Below are 23,190 nucleotides of genomic sequence, written 5' to 3'. Positions count from 1 at the left end.
TTGAGTAAGTTAATTCTTTAAAAAAAGGATTAAAAACTAAACTGTGTCGCCTGATCAGGCAGTGGCACAGTGGATAGAGCTTCGGACTGGGATGTGGAGGACCCAGGTTTGAAACTCCGAGGTCTCAGGCTTGAATGCAGGCTCCTCTGGTTTGAGCAAGGCTTGCTACCTTGAGCCCAAGGTTGCTGGCTTGAGCAAGGGGTCACAGACATGACCCCACAGTCACTGGCTTAAGCCCAAAGGTCGCTGGCTTGAGCTTAAGGTAGCTGGCTTGAGCAAGGGGTCACTCACTTTGCTGTAGCACCCTGGTCAAGGCACATATGAGAAAGTAATCATTGAACAACTAAGGTGCTGCAATGAAGAACTGATGCTCCTCATCTCTCTCCCTTCCTGTCTGTCCCTATCGGTTCCTCTTTCTGTCTGTCTCTGTCTAAATAAATAAACAAACAAATAAAAACACAGAAACCAAAATAGGAAACAGATTTAAAAATAAAATAAACCATGTCTTCATGAATTACAGTACTATGTTCTTTCACCATTTATGATACTGTGTTGACATACAAACCACAAAATTTTAAATACAAAGCTTAAAAACTGTCTTATGGACTGGAAGTCAAGAGCATTTCAGTTTTCCTCTGCTTTGCCACTAACCAGTTGTGAGACTAAGATCAATCCAGGTGATATTTACTAGCATTTAGGATGAGAAAGGCACGAGGGTAGGGACTACAAATAGAAAGATGAGTAAGACATCACTAACAAAGATGTCACTTGGTTTCTGTGAGCTTTGGGCATCTCAGTGTAAATCTGGAGACTGAATTAGTTTGATTTGATCTCCTAGCTCTAGAATTTAATTTTTTTGTTTTTATATTTTGTATTTTTCTGAAGTGAGAAGCAGGGAGGCAGAGAGACAGACTCCTGCATGCGCCCGACTGGGATCCACCTGGCATGCCCACCAGGGAGTGATGCTCTGCCCATCTGGGCCGCTGCTCCGTTGCAACTGGAGCCATTCTAGCGCCTGGGCCAACTTTGCTCCAATGGAGCCTTTGGCTGCAGGAGGGGAAGAGAGAGACAGAAAGTAAGGAGAGGAGGGAAGGTGGAGAAGCAGGTGGGCGCTTCTCCTGTGTGCCCTGGCCGGAAATCAAACCCAAGACTTCCACACGCTGGGCTGACGCTGAGTCAACCAGCCAGGGCCTAGAATTTAATTTTAAAAAGATTTTTCCAATTGCTGTCTAAAGTATTACAGTTTAATCAAGTTGTAGATAGTAACAGAGGAAAATGTTCAAATAATAAAAAAAAACCCACATCAATACAAAGTATTCAACTTATATGCAAATATTAAAATAAATGAGACTAGAAACCAACTCCAGAGCAAATCATGCTCTATAGTTAAACAGAGATTACAAGGAAAATCCATTGAAATACATATGCAATCAAATGAAGGTGAAGATTCCAGATGCAATGCTGTAAGTTTACACAATTTAATGTGCAAACTTTACACTCTGGGAATGTTTCCTCTACCTTTCTGGAACTTTTAGAAGAGAATGGAAGAAATTCTAAACTTGTGGAAGGCATAAATTTGAATAGCAAAATCATCTACCTAAGTCAAAAATACTGGGTAGGCAGGAAACAAAGAAATAATGTAGTATTGTATATAACTTAAAAATGTCTAAAAGATTGTTATTACTTCAATTTTCCAAATCTACCTTCTTGTGACTCTGAATAAAGGTCAACAGATGTTTCATTTGCAAAGAGAGGAAAAGAGCTGCATATTCTTAGGTTTTTTTCCCCCAACTGAACTTACATCATTACGTATAACCTCCCTGGAATCCGCTAATAAGTCCATCAATCTTGAAACACCTAGAACACACAATCATGTAAAAATACTAGTAGATAAATACAAACAGCAATTCAAATTATAAACTATTCATTAACACATCATTTTAGTCCCCCTTTTTAGGAATGATTTTCACTTTTAAATCAAAATGATATAAGGAAAATGATTACTTACCCATGGGACTGACTAAAATAATTTGCTGCACCTGAGGCCCTAGGTGTTTTAAAAGAGAAGTAAGTAGCTTCACACCAGGCCAGCGGACATGGAAATCAAACTCCTGTAATATAAGAATTTAAAATATTTAACATCTGTAATTTACATTAAGAAAACATTTTTCAACTCAATAGTGGTACCAAAAACGAGAAACAAAAATTTAGCAAACTTAATAAAAAGAGTTAATATAAATTGACCACACTTATTCACTGTTACTAAGTAAATAAAACAGTATTTTGTCAAATTGAAAATAAGCTGACAGCATTTTAACAGATTATACAGTTCTTAAAATATGCATGTGAATCTCTTGCAATGATACAAATTTCACTGTCTTAAAAAGGTATGTATATGATGCTTCATTCAAAAGAGTAAAAAAAAAGAAGTTTATTAAGATGACATAAAGTAGCAAGGCTCTTTAATTACCTCCAATAAAGATAACAGGAGAGTGACATTTTCTTGCTGCTTAATGAAAATTTCTGTAAACTGACTTCCCAAATCCTCACTCTGTCTTGCGGAATTTTCTTCTGTAATATTCAAAGATAAAGCACTTCAATATGATGCTATGTTATATTAAAGTTTCCTCTTTTTTCTGAGGTAGCTAAGCAGAAATGATAATTTCCTTGGAACAGTGTGGCTGGTAGTGATATCACAATCATGCTGAAAAAACATATTTGTGAAATAATTTTCAATGCCATTAAATAAATTTTTATTCTTTTTATATTATTAAATTTACTGAGGTAACATTAATAAAATTATATAAACTTTAGAATACATCTGTATACTCTATTGTGTGCCTACCAATTGAACTCTAGACTCCTTCTATCACCATGTAACTGACCTCTCTCATCTTCTTTCTACTCCTCCCTCGTCCTCTCTGGTAAGCATCATTCAGTTGTGTGCATTTATGAATTTGTTTTGTTCATTTACTGCTTTTTATTTTATATCCCATATATGAGTGAAATGGTAGGGTTCTTGTACTTGTCCGTTTGACTTATTTTATTTAGCATAATATTCTCAAGATTCATCCATGTTGCTGCAAATGGCAATGTTTCAAATTTTTACTCTTCAAATATTTAAAAATGATGAACAAAAGATACTTCTCAAGGATATTTTTAGGTTAAACTTCTAATTAGGGTACAAGGTAACTTACTGGGGTAATAGAAATATTGTCTCTAACGTGATAGTGGTTACCCTACTGTATACATTTGCCCAAACACATAGGACTATCAAACCTCAAGAAGTAAATTTAAATGTATGTAAATTATAGCTCAAAACCTCCTGCCCTGAAAACACTATTGAATATACAGTCCTTACTGATGGTGTTACTGCAATAGTTTGATTATAAAATTAACCAGTCACTTGTAGATTCTTCAGTATCTTTTTAAAAAAAGTTAATGTATATATACTACTCATAAACATTAGGGGTTATTTCAAAATGAATATGAAGCAATAAAATATCCCCTAATATTTGTGAGCAGTGTATCTTATAAAGTTATTTGGCAATAAAATCAGAACTTTACTTCTATTTTCTCATTTATTCTTTAAAGGATTTTATATCTGTCTTTAAAACATAAGTCTTTAGATGATGCTATTTGTTGTTTCAGTATACTTTGTCAAAAAAATATAAATGATCACTAAAAATTAATGAAGCAACAACTGCAAAAGCAATTATCATTTAAAATCTGCATATGCTCTAAACACAATTTAGAGATGGCAAATATACTATTCACCATTCCCTAACCCATGCCAGACACAGCCAGTTGATCACCGCATCTGTGGCACATCAGAATCCTGTTCCACAAGTCGCTCCAGGCAGTGGCTCTAAACCAATGAAGCTGGCAGTTGAGATCAAACCTATTTATTATCCCTCAAACAGTTCTTTTTACAATGTGAGATTTTAATATTAATATACCTTAGAAATGAAAAACCCCCAGCAGATGACAAGAAAAGAAAAGCAATCCAACAGTGATAACTGGATCTAATTATTTGTAGAGGAAAGAGAAACAACAAGAGACCACAAATAGAAAGAAAATGTTTCCCAATATTAAGCATCCAAATATGCTGGGTTTATCCTTCAGAAACTAAAAAATATTTCTCTTATCTCATATCGATAAAAGAATTCACTGTTTCTGAATCCTTTCTTTTTTTCTTTTTGTATTTTTCCGAAGTTAGAAGTGGGAGGCAGTCAGACAGACTCCCACATGCGCCCAACAGGGATCCATGGGGCATGCCCACCAGGGGGCGGTTCTCTGCCCATTTGGGATATTGTTCCGTTGTGGCTGAATCCATTCTAGCGCCTGAGGTGGAGGCCACGGAGCGGTCCTCAGCGCCCAGGCCAACTTTGCTCCAATGGAGCCTTGGCTGCGGGAGGGGAAGAGAGTGATAGAAAGGAGAGGGGAAAGGGTGGAGATGGGTGCTTCTCCTGTGTGCCCTGAGAATCGAACCCAGGATTTCCACACGCCAGGCTGACGCTCTACCTCTGAGCCAACTGGCCAGGGCCCACTGTTTCTGAATCTTAAAACTACATCACTTAAAACAAAATTTTAAAAGAATTACTCTGGCAGCTGTGCTGAGCATAGAATGTCTGAGAACAAGGGAAAAAGGGAGATAGAATAGGGGGCAAAAATCAAGGTTAAGAGGGTTTAGACTATAGAGGTCCTAATTTTATAAAAATGGAACAGGATTCGCTGACATTGGATAGAGGGTATGAGAAAACAAACAAAAATAAATAAGGGTGATTTCAAAATTTTGGTTTGAGAAACTGGAAGTATGGAGTTACCATTTACTGAGACAGTAAACCCTGCTGGGGAAGCACTTCAAGAGCATAGGAAAAAAAAGTTTAGTTTTGGTGTTAAACTTGAGACCTTATAAAAATCTGAGAAGAGAAATCAAGTAAGTAGTTGGATAAATACAAGTGTAAATGGTAAACATAAATGATTCTTAGAGTCACAAGACAGGATGATAAAGGGCATCTATAACTTACAGCAAACATCACACTTAATGGTGAAAGACTGAATGCTTTCCACTTAAGATCAGGAAAGCGGCAAGGATATCCGCTTTTACCACTTCTCGTCAACAGTGTACTGGACTCTTAGAGCCACTGGCAAGGTAAAGAAATAAGTCTTGCAAATTGAAAAAGGAAGAAGTAAAACTCTCTTAATTTCCAGGTGACATGTTTGCCCATGTAGAAAATTCTACGGAATCTACAATAAAGCTATTGGAACTAATAAGAGAGTTTAGCAAAGTTATGGGGAATAAAAGGTCAATATACAAAATTAATTGCATTTTTATATACTGGCAATGAACAATTAAGAGGCTGAAATATAATAAACACCACTTGAAACAGCACCAAAAAGTATTAGACTTAGGGATATATTTGATTAAAGATCTAGATGACCTATACTTTAAAAACCCCAAAATGCTGCTGAGAAAAAATAAGACCTAAATAAATATATATACCCTAGGTACAATATTGGTAAGACATTAGTTTTCCTTAATTCAATCTACAGAGTCAACAGAACCCCAAACAAAATCTCAAGTCTGTATTGTTAAACAGAAATTGACAAATTGTTTCTAAAATTGATATGGGAATGCAAGGAACCTAAAAGAACCAAAATGATTTTGAAAAAGAACAAAGGGCTGAAAAAACTGGAGGTCTTACACCACATGCTTTCCAAATTTATTATGAAGCTACAGTGTCACATAAGCAAAAGTACAGAAATATAGACCAATAGAATAGAAAGTCCAGAAACATATCCATTAGCTCAAAATGGATCACAGACCTAATTGTAAAAGTAGAAGTGGACCACAGCTCTAACCTTAAGAATTAAAACTATGAAGAACAGAATAGAGGCAGAGGCGGGATCAAAGGGACCAGAGGGAAAGAGGACAGAGGGAAAGGGGGATGATAGGATGACATCAGAGAAGGGAAAGAGATTGGTGAAATTCTATACACATAACATGGCGTTATAGAGAGCAGAAAAGCAAATCCTGGAGGGAAGGGGGGAGGGCGTGGTGGGGAGGAGGGCAAAGGGGGTTTTGAGGGGAACATGGGGGGGATGCATCTGGGGACACTAGAATCTATGTAAACACAATAAGTTAAAATCAATAAAAAAAGAATTAAAACTATAAAAACTACAAAAAAAATCATAGGGAAAAATCTAGTGATTTTTGTTTTGGCAAAGATTTCATAAATAGGAAACAAAAAGCCTATATTACAAAAGAAAAATATTGATAAGCTGCACTTAATCTAAAGTTAAAATTTTTGCTCTTCAAAATACAATGTCAGGAAAATAAAAAGGCAAATCACAGAAAGAGTGAAAATATTCTTGTGAAATATATATACACATATCACAAAGGACTTGAATCTAGAATATATAAACAACTCTTACAATTGAAGTATAAGACAAACAACCTAATAAAAAAGACAAAAGCTTTGAATAAACACTTCACCAAAGAAGAAAGACAGCTTGACAAGGCGGTGGCGCAGTGGATACAGCTTCGGACTGGGACACAGAGGACCCAGGTTCGAAACCCGGAGGTTGTCGGCTTAAGCACGGGTTCATCTGCTTTGAGCAAGGCTCACCAGCTTGAGCCCAAGGTCGCTGGCTTGAGCAAGGGGTCACTTGGTCTGTTGTAGTCCCTGCCCCCCCACATATGAGAAAGCAATCAATGAATAACTAGGGTACAGCAATGAAGAACTGATGTTCTCATCTCCCTTCCTGTCTGTCCCTATCTGTCCCTCTCTCTGTCACAAAAAAAGGAAGAAAGATATATAAGTAGATGGCAAATAAGCACATGGAAATTTATTTAATATTAATCATCATGAAAATAAAAATTAAGGCCCTGGCTGATTGGCTCAGTGGTAGAGCATCGGCCCAGCATGTGAATGTCTCGAGTTCAATTCCCAGTCAGGGTAGACAGGCACACAGGTGACCATCTGCTTCTCTACTGCTCCCCACTTCTCTCTCCCTCTCTCTCATCCCCTCCTGCAGCCATGGCTCGATTGGTTCGAGCTCATTGGCCTGGGTGCTGAGGATGGCTCCATGGAGCCTCTGCCTTAGGCCCTAAAAATAAACTCAGTTGCGAGCATGGCCCCAGATGGAGGTTGCTGGGTGGATCCTGGTTGGGGCACATGTGGGAGTCTGTCTCTATCTCCCTTCTCCTCACTTGAAAAATAAAAAAAGAAAAGAAAAATTAAAACGACCATGAGATACTATTTCATACCTCTTAGAAGAGCTAAAATTTAAAGACTGACCTTTATCAAGTATTGGAGAGACTGTGGAAGAACTCATACATTACCAGTGGGAATGTAAAATGGTACAACTACTTTGAAAAATGGTTTGGTATTTTCTTACAGAGTTAAACATACACCTACTATTATCACATAGCCATTCTATTTCTAAGCATTTACACAAGAGAAATGAAAATATATGTTTACCCAAAGACTTGTACATGAGTGTTTATAGAAGCTTTACTTGAAACAGTTAAAACCTGGAAACAATCCAAATGCCTACACGAGGGGAATTGATGAACAAATTGTTGTATATTCATACAACAGAATACTACTCAATGATAAAAAAGAATGAACTATTGATATACAACATGGATAAAAATAAAAATAATTATGCTGAATAAAGCCAGACACTACCCGCCCCAAAAAAGCCCCAAAGAGAGTATATACTGTATAATCTTGTTTATATAAAATTCTAGAGCCTGATCAGGTGGTGGTACAGCAGACAGAGTATTACCCTGGGACACTGAGGACCCAGGTTTGAAACCCTGAGGTTGCCGGCTTGAGCATAGGTTTGCCTGCTTGAGCATGGCATCACAGACAAGACCCTATGGTTGTTGGCTTGAGCAAAGGGTCATTGGCTCAGCCGGAGCCCCCCAGTCAAGGCACACATGAGAAAGCAATCAATGAATAATTAAGGTGCTGCAACAAAGAATTGATGCTTCTCATCCTCTCTCCCTTCCTTGTTGTCTCTCCCTCTTTCTTCTCTCTCTCTAAAAAAAATAAAATTCTAGAAAAATGCAAAGTAATCTACAGTCATAAAAGCAGGTCTGTGATTGAATGGGGACTAGAAGAAGGGGTGAAAAGTTACAATTTTTTAAGTACAAGGGAAGTTTTAAATATCTATTATTTTGGTTGTAGTGCTAATGGTTTCATGGGTTTATAAATATGTCAAAAGTCATAAAATTGCACATGAATATATATTTTATTTCAATTATACTTCAATAAAGCTATGGGTGGTAGACATCCAACTGGAGGTATCAAGTAAGAATTTGAATATACAGTTATGAACTTGAGTGGAGGTCTAAATTGGATATATACATTTGAAAGTGACAAGTATATGAATTATATTTGAATTCACAAACCTAGATGAGATAACCAAATGAAAGAATGGAGGAGAAAAGTACTTCCCTGGGACATTCCAATGTTAAGAGGTTGGGAAATGAGAAAGTAAACAACAAGGAGACAAAGATATAGATGCTCTGTGAGACAAAAAAAAAATCAGGGTATTGTGGAGACCGAGAAACAAATGAAGGTAGTGTTTCAAGGAGAAAGGAAAGATTAACTATTAAACAAACTGACAGGTCAAGTATTACCACTGAACCTAGTGTAGTCAATAAATGAAGGAGCATCCTTAACACAGGTAGAAGAAATTTCGGTGTACAGAATGGCTAGGGTGTGTAGCAGTCAAATACTTTCCTGAGAGACAATACAGCCTATATAATGAGAGAAGATCAAAAGGTTTTTAAGTCAGACCAATAAACCGTTATTCAACGCCTTTAATAGCCGCACTGCTTTGGACAGATAGCCAACTATGGCAAGTGTTGGTTTCCTATTTGTAAAACGGGGACAATGTCTTTCACACAGGGTTTTCTTTGAGGATTCAAAATAAGTAAAATGTCTAACATTGTGCTAAGGCAAATAATAAGGCTCAATAAATAGTAATATCTTAATCAACATTGTTATCATCATTCCTAGGACAGGATTTCTTAACCATGGCCCTGTTGACATTAATACTGTTGTGGGAGGGTCGCTATGCATTTCAGGATGTTCAGCAGCATCGCTGGCCTTTACCCACAAAATGCCAGTTGCATTCCCTTACTTCCCCTCAGCTGTGACAACCAAAAATGTGTCCAGACATAGCTAAATGCCCTCTAGGTGGTGGAAGAGGCCCAAATGCCCTCAGTTGAGAACCACAATCCTAAGATTTAAGAAATAGCTATATATGTATGTATATGCATTATCAAGTTTTAAAATTAAAGAGAACAATCTTCTTTTGATGATTCAGAAAAAAATCTCACTTTCCTGTAAAGTTACCATTAATGACTCTTATCACCAAGATGCAAAAGATGTAAAAAAAATGTATAGCCTATGATATTACGAAAAACACAACTGTCTGTAAAAAAGTCCTGACATTGATTTATCTCTTTTTCATTAAAGTTACATGCAACCTATCAAGAAAAGTAGTTATTTGAGTATATGACTGTGTGGGTACTAAATAAAAATAAATTTGCTGCAAATATTTTTTAAAATATTAGTAAACTATTCATTTTCACCCTTCAAGTTTGATGTCTTAGATCAGTGGTGCCTTTAAGTAATTGTTGAGGGAAGCAGTCACTATTTCCACTTCAGAAGAAAACAGGTAGAGGAGGGGAATGATGAGATGAAAGATATACACTTAAAAGCAATCATCATGTTCCTGGCACAATCACTGGTAGATTAATGGTATTAAGTTAAGGCGGCAGAGGTTTGATGCTATAAGGGCCTAATATTAACCATAAGGAAGTCTAATATTCAAACATAACTAAAGTGGACTCAGGGGACGGTCTCTGTCATGGGTCCACATAAAGGATGTCCTGCTGTTTCCCTGAAAGTAAAAATTTGTACAGTAAATTGTGATTTTCAAAGTCAAAGGTGAATTTATCAGTGGAGCTAAGAAAAAAGTAAAACCAGGTAAGTAGCAAGAACTACACACACTTCCCATTTTATTTAAAAGGTGATGTGATGATGGAAAGGACGATTATAAAAAAACTAGAAAAGATATAGGAATCTGGGAGCTTATAAACTTTTTGAGAATCTGCCTCTTTGGAATTAGCTATGAATAGGAGCCCTGATTCTCATGGTATGGTAAACGTTACGTATCCAATATTCACAAGATTCAGTGGGCTAATAAGTCTATTTTGTTTTAAGTCACCCAGAAAGCTAACAAACAATGGGTATGTGTGAGATGGCACCAGGAACAAATATCTAGCCAAATTCTAATGAAATCGTATAGATAAAAAATTGTATAAAAAGTGGTCTAGATCTACGGGGAACACATATCAAGTGAATAGCTCTCCAAATACATACATGAGAAATCTATCTATGTAACTCACTGTCTTCCCTTCCCCTTAGCATTATCTTTTCTTTTTTTTACAGGGACAGAGAGAGTCAGAGAGAGGGATAGACAGGGACAAACAGACAGGAACAAGAGAGATGAGAAGCATCAATCATCAGTTTTTTGCTGTGACACCTCAGTTGTTCATTGATTGCTTTCTCATATGTGCCTTGACCATGGCCTTCAGCAGATCGAGTAACCTCTTGCTCAAGCCAGTGACCTTGGGTTCAAGCTGGTGAGCTTTTGCTCAAACCAGATGAGCCTGCGCTCAAGCTAGCGACCTCGAGGTCTCGAACCTGGGTCCTCTGCATCCCAGTCCGATGCTCTATCCACTGCGCCACCGCCTGGTAAGGTAGCATTATCTTCTTTAAGTTAAGATCACAGCAATGTGATGGCCCAACGTAGATACTTTGTAGGGCTACCTTCCATTAACATACAATCATATTTGTTGCATGAGACAACACTTGCATATATAATTAATAAAATAATGCTTCTGAAATATACGCTATGATATAATTATTTTTATTTGAGGCTGTGAATATAGTAGAGAATATAAACTCAGCTCTGGGGCAGGACAGTAATGTACGTGAGGGAAGCAAGCAGGTAAGACATCAGGTCATGGAGAGAAGATGCCCCGGCTAAGGGAAGCATCAGTGACTCAGCTCTGGCTGATGGCTGCCACATGGGAATGCAGGCCCAGGTGTCATCAGTCTTCAGATTTTTAAAAAAAGAGAAGTCTAAAATCCAAAACCTGATGTGAAAGCTTCCAATCTGTAATACTTGTAACTTGCTTAAATTATTTTAAATACTAAGTAGGTCAAACAATTCTGCTTATAAGACAGACAATGCCTGTGGGCCAAAAGACTGTGGCCTCTAGAGAAAAGCTAAAAATAAAAGTCACTGCATTTAGGAGAATATTAAAACTTGTAAACTAGTCTAAAAAATAAATAAAAAAAATCATATACAGATTTGACGAATTCTTCCTATGAAATGTTTTTTTAAATGCTGAAATATTTACGTGGATAAATACAAACAACTGAAGTGGGGGTTTAAGCCTTTGTTAGTATTTCATAAAATGCAGTATAGTGAAGCATGTAAACATGTGACTGAGGAAAGCACACACATGTACTGGGATTAAACAAAGAGGAAGAGGTTTCTTCATATCAGGGTTCTCAGCACTTCTGATATTTATGTAAATTCTGTGATAGAGATATAGTATGTTTTATTAACTATGAATGCTTTTTAATACAAAGTATTTTGGGACATGTGGTACACTTTGAGGAATGCGTGTTTACCCAAGAAAAAGTTTAATTCATGTTTGCATTGAGCACAAACTAATGATTTAGCAAGAAGCGGAGTTAACATACTTGACTTATTCTGTAACTATACTGTATAAAATATTGTAGTTTAAAAGTATATAACTAAGACCTATGTTTTGAAATGGACTAGTAAAATATAATCCTATTCCAAGGATCTATGGTTCCTTCTGGTTTAATATTGTCAATTTTAAAAAGCTGTTAGTGACATGAACTCTACTTCCTATAACTATAAGACAGCATTTCTGAACTTTAATGTAGAGTCTCACAAAAGTGAGCTAAGCATTTAAAGTAACATACAAAGCTATTCTGGTGTAGTAGTAAATTAAGCTACAACTACTATAAACTATATCAATGATATCTAAAAGTTGTAAACCAAACTTAGACCCGTGAAAAATTTTATCTATTTTACATGTAACCAAAGATTTGCGACAAGTAAATCATCCTCTGTCATTCAATATATACTTTTAAGTGAGAGATACACAGAGAGACAGAGGGACAGACAGACAGGAAGGGAGAGAGATGAGAAGCATCAACTCTTTCATGAGGCACCTTAGTTGTTCATTGAATGCTTTCTCATATGTGCCTTGACTGGGGGAGCTACAGCTGAACCAGTGACCCTTTGCTCAAGCCAGCGACCATAGGGTCATGTCTGTGATGCCACCTCAAGCCGATGACCCTGTGCTCAAGTTGGCGACCTCGGGGTTTCCAATCTGGGTCCTCTGCATCCCTGGGCAACGTTCTATCCACTGCACCATCACATGGTCAGGCTCAATATTCTTTATTTTAAAACTCCTAAAACCAGGCCTACTTTTAGATCCTATTTTTTATATACTATATGCTATACTTACTATAACCTATAAAAGTAAAGGACCTTTATTGTAAGATAATGAAAAATAAAATGGTCCTGGCCACTTTGCTCAGTGGTAGAGTGTTGGCCCAGCATGTGGATGTCCCGGGTTCAATTCCTGGTCAGGGCATATAGAATAAGCAACCATCTGCCTATCTACCCCTCCTGCTCCCCTCTCTCTCTTCTTCTCCTGAAGCCATGGCTCAGTTGGAGAAAGTTGGCCTCAGGTGCTGAAGATGGCTCCATTGCCTCACCTCAGGCATTAAAATAGCTCGCTTGCAGAGCAATGGAGCAACAGTCCCAGATGGGCAGAGAGAGCATCACCTGGTAGAGGGCTTGCCAGGTAGATCCTGATCAGGCATATGCAGGAGTCTATCTGCCTCTTTGATTCTCACTTAAGAAAAATAAAGTGAAGTAAAAAGAAAGAAAAAAAGAAAAATGAAACAAGAACTAAATGGCCCTTTGTTACTACAGTGAAAATAAACCCAAGACAGGTATACAGAATTAAAGAGTGCTTTTAAAAAAGTTCTTATATATCCCCTAAAACATTTTAAGTCTATTTATATGATTGGCTTTTAACTAAATATGTATAAATATATATACATTTAGTTTCAAGCATATTTACAGTTGTATATTTTCCAGAGGTATAAACAATATTCAAAAATATTTGTGAACCTTCTCTTTGGAATTCCACTCCATTCTTGTTCATAACCCATATTATGCAGGACAAAACTATTTTATAAAAAGAGATATTTGAATAATATGATAGTAGTCCTAACACACAGTGAGGGAATATCAAGTATATTCTTTTATACTGCGGTTAATTAAGCAAATATACCTATATTTAAAAATTTTTTTGTCTGTATCCTCTATAAACTAGTTATATAAATTATGAGGTTTAATAAATAATCCAGTTAGAAAAAAATGGTCTCGGTTTATTAAATCAGAAATCTATGGAATAAAAAAAAGGGAAAAAATAAATAACGTATCCAAAAAAATACTGTTATCCTACTTAGTAAATGATACCATATAGGGTACATTGTCTCTGGGTTTCTGTTTTTAGAAAACAGAAAAATACCAACTGCCTCAAGGCTGCTACGAGGATCAAATAAGATAATGGACATAAAAGCACTGTAAATTTCAATGTCTTATACAAGTACACTGAAACAATAATAGAAACAACAACTACTGATCTGTATTACCCAACAGGGAACAACTTATTGTCACAAGAGTCAAGGCATAATTCTTTGCTCTGGTATTTTCTGCTTTCAAACAAGGGGTTCAAATGTCACAAAAGGTAATGCTATACACCTTAATAAGTTAGTTTTCTTTTTTGTTAGAAATAGGCAACTTTGCTATGTACCATTTTAAACCTCCTTTAATAAGAAAATTCCCTTCCTTATTTTAAAAAGTTAAGGATCTCAGAAAAAATGGTAAAACAAAATCAAGTAAAACTTGGTAACTTAAATTATGAGTTAAAGAAATATCAATGTTAAAAATAAATGGAACTTGAGATAAATCACCAAAAAAAATAAAATAAAAGACAGACAACATTGGTGAGTTCGATGAATTAATATAAAAAATGTCAGTAACCAGACATTATTGTACATGCATTATTTTAAAGGGACAATATCAATATTTAAGTATTCTCTGTATTAAAATACTTTCCAGTTCTTATTGAATATATATATATACATATTTAAATATTATTTTTATTTTTAAATAAATAGCCTCAAAATTTTCCAGGAAGTACACAAAACATAATTCAAATAAATTGTCCTACCAGAGAAATAGCTTTAATTGTTAAAAAATGTATCAGACTATTTTCTGTTTCCAGTCAATACAGATTTAGTGTCATAAAATAAAAAATAGCAATATAAGATTATTAGATATTCCTTTTTTAGATATTCCTTTTTAATTAAAAAGTTCTTATATAGTAAAGCAAGTCTTAATTTACCATCACTTGACAGTGTCCTTTTATATTACCAGAAATTACACCTAAAAGCATGATGCATGTGTAAATGCAATTTTTTACCTTCAACATCATCTGAAAAAGTAGACAAAAATAAATAAATAAAAAGTGGATGATAAAGAAAATAGTTTCTTATGCAGTAGAATTCACAATAAAATAAATAAGAGCTTAAGAAGGTCAAATAAACAACATAATCTCCTGACAGAAGAAATTCATATTCATTTTACTCAAATAGCAAAAAAGATACAGCATATGCTACATATTCAGGATGATGACACAGGTTATTCAATGAATTAAAGGGTTATAAAATATCTTCAAATTAAAGAACTCTAAAATGAAGTTCAGTATGCCAGGTAAGAAATATCTTTTGATTAAAGTTTAAGTTCCCATTTTAATCTTCCCTAAAAAAAGTGATTCCAGTACTGTTTCTCCACAGAATTGTTTATCTTGTTTTAGCCACAGGATCGTTTTTAGATGTTGAATTAAAAATAAGGAGCCCAAATATATAGAGAAACAAAAAAACTGGACTCTGAACATGATTATACTTTAAATTTTTTAACAAAGGAAAATCACCTAAAAATTACTGCTGCTACATGATTTTTTAAAACAGAAAAATCACCCATTATAAAGTAGAAAGGAAATAAATTTCTAATCTAATACAGTGAAGAATCTTTTAACATATTATAACAAGTATGTTGCACTCCATTTTCTTAGAGAAATAACTAGACAAAATAAATATCTTTTTCTTCAAAGCATAATCTTGATGTATTGTATTTAAGTAGTCATGTGACTGGCAGCTTCCTTTCCCATGGATACCAAATTATATTTACTAAAGATTTTTTACCCCTGAGAAATTAATAAAGTTAGCTGTAAGCTAGATATCACAAAGAAATTAAAAGGTAAAAAAAAGGATATTTAAGTCTTAGAAATTTAAACTATACAACACAACTCAGTTTCAGATGTTCCCATTACTCATACTCTGAAGTTACTATCTACATATTTTTCTGCTTTTATTTTTTAAAAATCGCAAACTCAGTATCATCTACATTTCTTTGAATTTACTCAGAATTTTGAAAGATCCTATTATTTCAGTGTAAATTAGACTTATAAAATGCACGCATTATGTCCATCTTTCTGATTGCCTAGATCCTGGCTGGCAAATTGTGGCTTGTGAGCCACTTGCGGCTCTTTGGCCCCTTGAGTGTGGCTCTTCCACAAAATACCACGTGCGGGCGCTACCTCGATAAGGAATGTACCTACCTAGATAGCTTAAGCTTAAAAAATTTAGCTCTCAAAAAAAAAAATTTCTATCGTTGTACCGCTGATATTTGGCTCTGTTGACTAATGAGTTCGCCGACCACTGGCCTAGAATAATGGAAAAACCCACTATGTTTTACTGCAACAACCAACATAGGAATGCAATCTTCAAAAGCATTGTGAAATGTTATTCAATACATGCTTTTTACAAACTATAAACAGAATGTATACAGATTCCCAGTCAATTCACATAGTGACAATAAAATAAATTAAGCAAATGACAGACTACTTTAAGTATGCAAGATACTCGAAGAAAAATGGAAAGAAGTATGAAAGAAATGTGTGGATTTCAAACTGATTCATATTATGTCACCAAACAAATTAAATGTAAAAAAATTTTTCTAGGCCCTGGCTGGTTGGCTCAGTGGTAGAGTGTCGGCCTGGCGTGCGGAAGTCCTGGGTTCGATTCCTGGCCAGGGCACACAGGAGAAGCGCCCATCTGCTTCTCCACCCCCACTCCTCTCCTTCCTCTCTGTCTCTCTCTTCCCCTCCCGCAGCTAAGGCTCCATTGGAGCAAAGATGGCCCGGGCACTGAGGATGGCTCCATGGCCTCTGCCTCAGGCGCTAGAGTGGCTCTGGTCGCAACAGAGCAACGCCCTAGATGGGCAGAGCATCGCCCCCTGGTGGGTGTGCCGGGTGGATCCCGGACGGGTGCATGCAGGGGTCTGTCTGACTGCCACTGTTTCCAGCTTCAGAAAAATACAAAAAATAAATAAATAAATAAATAAATCTAAATTAAATTTAACAAATTATTGCTCTTTATATATTAACATGAGTCCTATGTTAAAAGCTTAAGTATTTATTGGGATAAAACCCTTCATACTGCTAACCAGATAACATGTAAATAAAATAGTTTGATTTTTAATCAATAGCCAAAAATGATTATTTAATCTAGAGATTACCAATATTCAGTTTAACTAAAACCAAATACAAAGAGAGGGAAAAATATTTTTTAAAAGAGAAGAATCTAATTTTATCTCCAAATTCCATACAAGGCAATCATTTTAAAAACACACAAATAAATAAATCTGTAAAATAAACTCAATTTTTAAAACCATCAAAATTGGTACAATTCAGTTAACTGTATATACAAAAAACACAGTAAAAGAAACTTACCTACTTCTTCTTCTTCATCATTAGATATTATGTTATATAGTGTATCCAAAGCATAACCTATTATTTCTGAATCCGAACTGAAAGAAAGAAATTATTACATTTATACACTGCTAGAGTGTGAATTGTTATGACCATTTTTAGACAGTTATTTAGCAAGATTGTATAAATTATTAATTTTATTTCTAAAATTTTATTCTAAGAAAATATCAGAGTACACCTGACCAGGTGGTGGCACAGTGGATAGTGTCAACCTGTGACACTGAGGACCCAGGTTAGAAACCCCGAGGTCTCCGGCTTGAGCAAAGCTCATCCAGCTTGAGTGCAGTTCGTTGACTTGAGCAAGGGGTCACTGGCTGGGTTGGAGTCCCCTGGTCAAGGCACATATGACAAGCAATCAACAAACTAAAGTGCTGAAACTACAAGTAGATTCTCATCTCTCTCCCTTCCTTTTTCTTTCTTGCAAAAAACAAAACAACCCATCTCCAAAACTCAAATAAGTGAAAAGACATTCTGAGTTCAGAAGATGTAAGATTGTTAAGATGGTAATATATCCTGGCTTGATTTACATATTTACATATCCCTATAAAAATCCTAGCTGTCATTTGTGCAGAAATTGACCAGCTGATCATAAAATATGTATGCAAGGGACCCAGAATAGCTAAAACAAACTTGAAAAAGAAAAAGTTGAAGAACTTGAATTTCCCAACTTCAAAACTTACTACAAAATTACAATAAAATATTACAATAAAAAAATAGTTTGCCTGACCAGGCGGTGGCGCAGTGGATAGAGTGTCGGACTGAGATGCAGAGGACCCAGGTTCGAGACCCCGAGGTCGCCAGCTTGAGTGCAGGCTCATCTGGTTTGAGCAAAAAGCTCACCAAGGTCGCTGGCTCGAGCAAGGGGTTACTCGGTCCTCTGAAGGCCCGCGGTCAAGGCACATATGAGAAAGCAGTCAGTAACAACTAAGGTCTCGCAACGAAAAAACTGATGATTGATGCTTCTCATCTCTCTCCGTTCCTGTCTGTCTGTCCCTGTCTATCCCTCTCTCTGACTCTCTCTGTCCCTGTAAAAGAAAAAAAGAAAAGAAAAAAAAATAGTTCAATAGAACAGAGACTCTAAAAAATAAGGCCTAAATTTTATTTCAAATGATTTTTGGCAAAGATGTAAAGATCATTCAGTGGGGGATGAATGGTACTGGGACAACTGCATATCTACATGCCAAATAATGAAGTTAGACCCCACAACAACTTCAAATTAACTCAAAATGGATATAGGACCTAAATAGAAGGAGCTAAAGCTGTAAAAAGAAGAAAACAGGTATAAATCTTCAAAACCTGGAATTAGGCAATCATTTCTTAGAAAAGGGTCTAAGTGCTATGAACAATCAGCTGGGCAATGTTGAAACAGAATTGAAAAAGAGGCTATCAGGTTAGACAGGCAGTACTGAAATCTTTAAAAAGCTTTTATGCTTTGCTTTGAGGAACTTGGATTCCACAGTGCACTGGGCTGGTGAAATGCATTAAACAGGTGAGTGATAGAAGATTAACATTTCAGATGGCTAATTCTTACAATATCTAGGATGAATGAAAGGTTAAAGAGATCAGAAGCAAAGAATACCATTTGAAGGTGGTGCTGGTTTTAAACTATTTCCAAAAATTCTTTGATTTACCTCTTTTGTAGAATTAGGTTCTACAAAAGATGGAACCTAATTACCTTCCTCAAGCGTAGGTGCATTTATTCACTTGCTTCTAACAAATACAGTACGGTGGAATTGATGGTATGTGACTTGAGACTAAGTCCTAATAGGTATTGTGATCTTTCCCATGGTTCTCTCTCTAGGATCACTTGCTCTTAGAGAAGTCAACTGCCATACAACGAGAATGCTCAAGCAGCCCCGTGGAGAGTAACATAGTGAGGCTCTGAGGCCTCCTGACAATAGCAATGTGAAGAAGCCATCTTGGAATCAGATCTTCCAGTCCCAGTCAAGCTGACATCTTAACAAACTTCATGAGACCGAGCCAGAATCACCTAGCTAAACCACTTCTGAATCCGATACACAAAAAATGTGAGATATTTTTTGAGCCTCTACATTTTGAGGTAATCTGCTATGTAGCAAAAGATAATGAATACAGAGGCTATGAAAATGATTTAAGTGATTGTTATTGAGAGCTAGAACTAAGACCAAAATAGGAAAATAAGAGAAATTCACGAATTCTGCTGTGTTTTTGCCTAGATGGGTATAATGGGTTAAGAAAATGGATGAGTTCAGAACAAATCCTCCAGTTTCTTGAATGTTAGATGTTATCAATTGGAATGAACTTGGGTCAAAAAGCAGTTGAAAGGGATGTAAGGGGTAGAAAGAAGAAAGGCAATTACTTATACATATATATATATATATAGAGAGAGAGAGAGAGAGAGAGGTGGGGGAGAACATCAACTTGCTTGCATTCATTGTTATTTCTTCTATGTGCCCTGACCAGGGGTTGAACCCGCAACCTTATCCTAATAGGATGACACTCTAACCAATTGGGCTACCTGGCCAGGGTAATAAATTAAATTTTGAACATTTTGAGTTTGAAATACTTGTGAGAGATCTCTTTTCTTTTAGGTGAGATAGTGAGGCAGACTCCCGGCATGTGCCCTACCAGGATCCTGGAAAACCCATCTGGGACTATGCTGGAATACCGAGCTATTTTTAGTGCCTAAGGCTGATGGCTCCAACAGAGCTATCCTCAGTGCCCAGGGCCACACGAACCAATAGAGCCATTGGCTATGGGACAGGAAGTGGGAGAGAAGGAGTAGCTCTAGAGGGGAGAAGCAGATGGTCACTTTTCCTGTGTGTCCTGACTGGGAATTGACTCTGGGATGTTGATACACCGGGCCCATGCTCTATCCACTGAGCCCCAAGCCAGGGCCAAAAGAGACCCTTTATATGGTAGAAATGTCCACTTAGCAGCTAAAGCTTATAAGATATATTTAACTAGCAGTAAGACTTGAAAGGTATCCATACAGTTATTAATTAAAACCAAAGATGCAGATATAATATCTTAAAGAGAAATTGAAAAAGCTAAACATAGGCTGAGTAATCTTTCTGTTAAGACATGTTCAGATTTAACACCACTTTAATACCATAGTTTATTTCTCCAACTAAAGCAAGTCTGGATACCAATATAGATATATTATTATATATATAACTATATATATACCTATACATATTACTATATATAACTATATATATACCTATATATAACTCTATATATATACACCAATATATATTATATATATATATAACTGATATACCAATATATATATATTATCCGTAAAAGAAAAACATAACATATATATGATAGAATAGTACATTATAGTATATCTAAGTGAATATCAAAACATCCATTTGACCATTCAAAACCAAGATCTTAATCCTTTAACTAGCAGTTACTTCATTGTTATATAAGGAAAAATTTTCAATCTGAGAGTTGTTTATCCTAATACTTCTTAGCACAGTGGTTTGCAAATATTTACTGCACTGACAACTTAAAGTAAAACCTTAATAGCTTTAACATGTTTATCATTACTTCAAAAGAGATTCTAAAACAAATTAATTAAAATTTCAAGAAAAATTAGAGAGAAAAATCATTGGAGAGACTTACCGATCTGTTTGCAAAACACGGATAAGATGTTCCATAGCTTGACTACCCACTTCCAAGCGATATTTCTGCACACACACACACACATCAAAAAAATGTTAAAAAACCTAATACCCAACTTAATAAACTTAATGACTAATAAAGTGTTACAGACCTTAGATAGTGATTTCAGAGCACGGACAGCATTTCTTCGATCATCCAGTAAAGTAGATGAAGCTACTCTGTCACAAAGCTTTTGAATCTGTCATGGAAAAATGAAATAACATTAACAGAATAGAAAGAACAAGAAACATGAAGTTTCCCCAAATTTATACCATCTAATTTTGGAAAACAACCACCAATGGGATGTCATAAAAATAGTCTTTTACAAACCTAAGTAACTATTTAGATAATACATATTATAATCTTATTACAGAGACCAAACGTTTTTCACAGGGACTTAAAAAATAAAAGTGGTAGAGGAGAAGTCAAATATGATGTCACATAGATTGAGAGATTAAGAGAAATCATTAGTTGAATCCGAGTTCCTAAACACTCCTATTATGACTGTTGAACCAAGAGGGATGTATAATCCATCTGGATTATGGTAGAAGATGGGAAGTTATTTAAAAAAATTTTAAACAATAATTGTTGAATCATAACCTCATCCAATATTTGAACAAAAAGGGGCAGAACTGTATATAAAAATTTAAAATTTTTGAGTATCCTTTATCTACAAGGATGAAAGATTTCTATTATAAAAACTTTAGGCCCTGGCTGGTTGGGTCAGTGGTAGAGCATTGGCCGAGTGGAAGTCCTGGGTTTAATTCCCGGTCAGGGCACACAGGAGAAACAACCATCTCCTTCTCCACCCCTCCCCTTACCTCCCATCTCTCTTTCTCTTTTTCCCTTCCATAGCCATGGCTCAAATGGTTCCAACAAAGTGGACCTGGGTGCTAAGGATGGCTCCATGGCCTCGCCTCAGGCACTAAAATAGCTCAGTTGCTGAGCAATGGAGCAGTGGCCCAGACAGGCAGAGCACTGCCTCATAGGGGGCTTGCCGGTGGACTCCAGTTGGGGCGCATGTGGGAGTCTGTCTCTGCCTCCCTGCCTCTCACTTAATAATAATTTTTTAAAAAGCTTTTTTAAACTGAATTTTAAAATGAACCTTAAAGCATTATTTACAATAGAAAAAAGACTGGAAACAACCATCTAGCAAGAAAAAACACTATATATCCATACCATAAATTACAGTACATTCTTTGGTAGAATACTATGCAGCTACTCAAAAGAATGAACTGTACTGACATGAAAGTACTATGACTTAATAAATAGTGAAAGAAAAAGCAAATTGTAAAACTATATGTAAATTGAGCCCACTGAAGCAAAAGTACCAAATTCTGTGGGTATGTAAACTTTCATTAAAAAAGAATTTAGAAACTTAAAACTATAAAACTTATAAAAGCACAGTAGAAAATCTTCATGACCTTTAATTAGACAAAATTTCTCAAGTATATATTAAGAGCATAATCCATAAAAGAAAAACATAATAAATTGGCCTTTACTACTTCTGCTCTTCAAAAAATACTGTTAGAATGAAAAGATAAGCCACAGACTGGATGAAAATATTTGGAAAACATCTGATAAAGAACAGTTTTTAAAAGCACTATACTCTCAGGTCCTTTATAGTGCTAACAATCAGTTACTATTTTATTGCTATTCATTCTTTAAAGACAGTTCTTATTTAGATTCTATAAATAAGAACTTGGCATATCACTCAAACTTTTGGACCCCATGTATCTGAATTGTATTTAAATACATAGTGTTTGCCAAATTATGTTCTGCAGACTTCTAGTGTCCCAGAAGATATTAATAGATATCCTATGATCACAGAACCACTGGGAAACACCAAGTTATACAAAATTAAATAGGTTTCTGCACTGCAGGATTTCTAAGTCTTTACTATGCTGATCTGCATTCCTTCATATGGCAGATACAGTATGATAAGCAAGCCTAGCTCTATTTTTTATCTTATTCATTTTAACTGCTCACATTGAGCAATTATTCCTGGCTTAAACTGTATTTACTTTCATAATAATTATATTGAGTTTCCAAAATGGAAATAATACAACTTTCTCTTTATTAAATAACTGGTTATATTCCCCACTATAATTTTTTTTAATCATTAGAAAAACTACATAATTATCTTTTTAAACATGAACCTCATTAGTCAGCTTAAAAATTTCTTGGGCCAGCCTGACCTGTGGTGGTGCAGTGGATAAAGTGTCAACCTGGAATGCTGAGGTCACTGGTTCGAAACCCTGGGCTTGCCTGGTCAAGGCACATACAAGCAACTACTGTAAGTTGATGCTCCTCCTCCCCATCCCTCCTCTTTCTAAAATCAACAAATAAAATATTTTTTAGGCCAAAAACAGTTTTCCTAATAAGCATGATTGTAATTTCCTTTATTTGGGTCTTGTACATCTTTAAATTTTTCTCTAGGTAGTTTTAGCTGATATTATGACTGAAAAATCTTTTGTAGGTATTTTTCCTTT

The 23,190-nt window shown here is 35.8% G+C and overlaps 1 protein-coding gene across 2 annotated transcripts in view; it reads right to left on the bottom strand.

The window, feature by feature from the left end:
* USO1 (USO1 vesicle transport factor) overlaps window positions 1-23,190 on the bottom strand; it is a 79,588-nt gene that overhangs the window by 41,566 nt on the left and 14,832 nt on the right. For both annotated transcript variants that reach the window (XM_066385372.1, XM_066385373.1), the window contains exons 2-7: window positions 20,811-20,897; window positions 20,660-20,724; window positions 17,009-17,085; window positions 2,471-2,571; window positions 2,009-2,111; window positions 1,802-1,857 (exon numbers count right to left, since the gene is read on the bottom strand). In XM_066385372.1, coding sequence (XP_066241469.1) covers window positions 1,802-1,857; window positions 2,009-2,111; window positions 2,471-2,571; window positions 17,009-17,085; window positions 20,660-20,724; window positions 20,811-20,897 — 489 coding nt within the window. The remainder of the gene's footprint in view (window positions 1-1,801; window positions 1,858-2,008; window positions 2,112-2,470; window positions 2,572-17,008; window positions 17,086-20,659; window positions 20,725-20,810; window positions 20,898-23,190) is intronic.

The sequence above is a fragment of the Saccopteryx leptura genome, chromosome 5 (assembly GCF_036850995.1).
Source record: "Saccopteryx leptura isolate mSacLep1 chromosome 5, mSacLep1_pri_phased_curated, whole genome shotgun sequence".
Lineage (NCBI taxonomy): Eukaryota > Metazoa > Chordata > Mammalia > Chiroptera > Emballonuridae > Saccopteryx > Saccopteryx leptura.
Note: the sequence above shows the minus strand (reverse complement) of the source record. Positions and strands in the feature narration are given on the sequence as shown.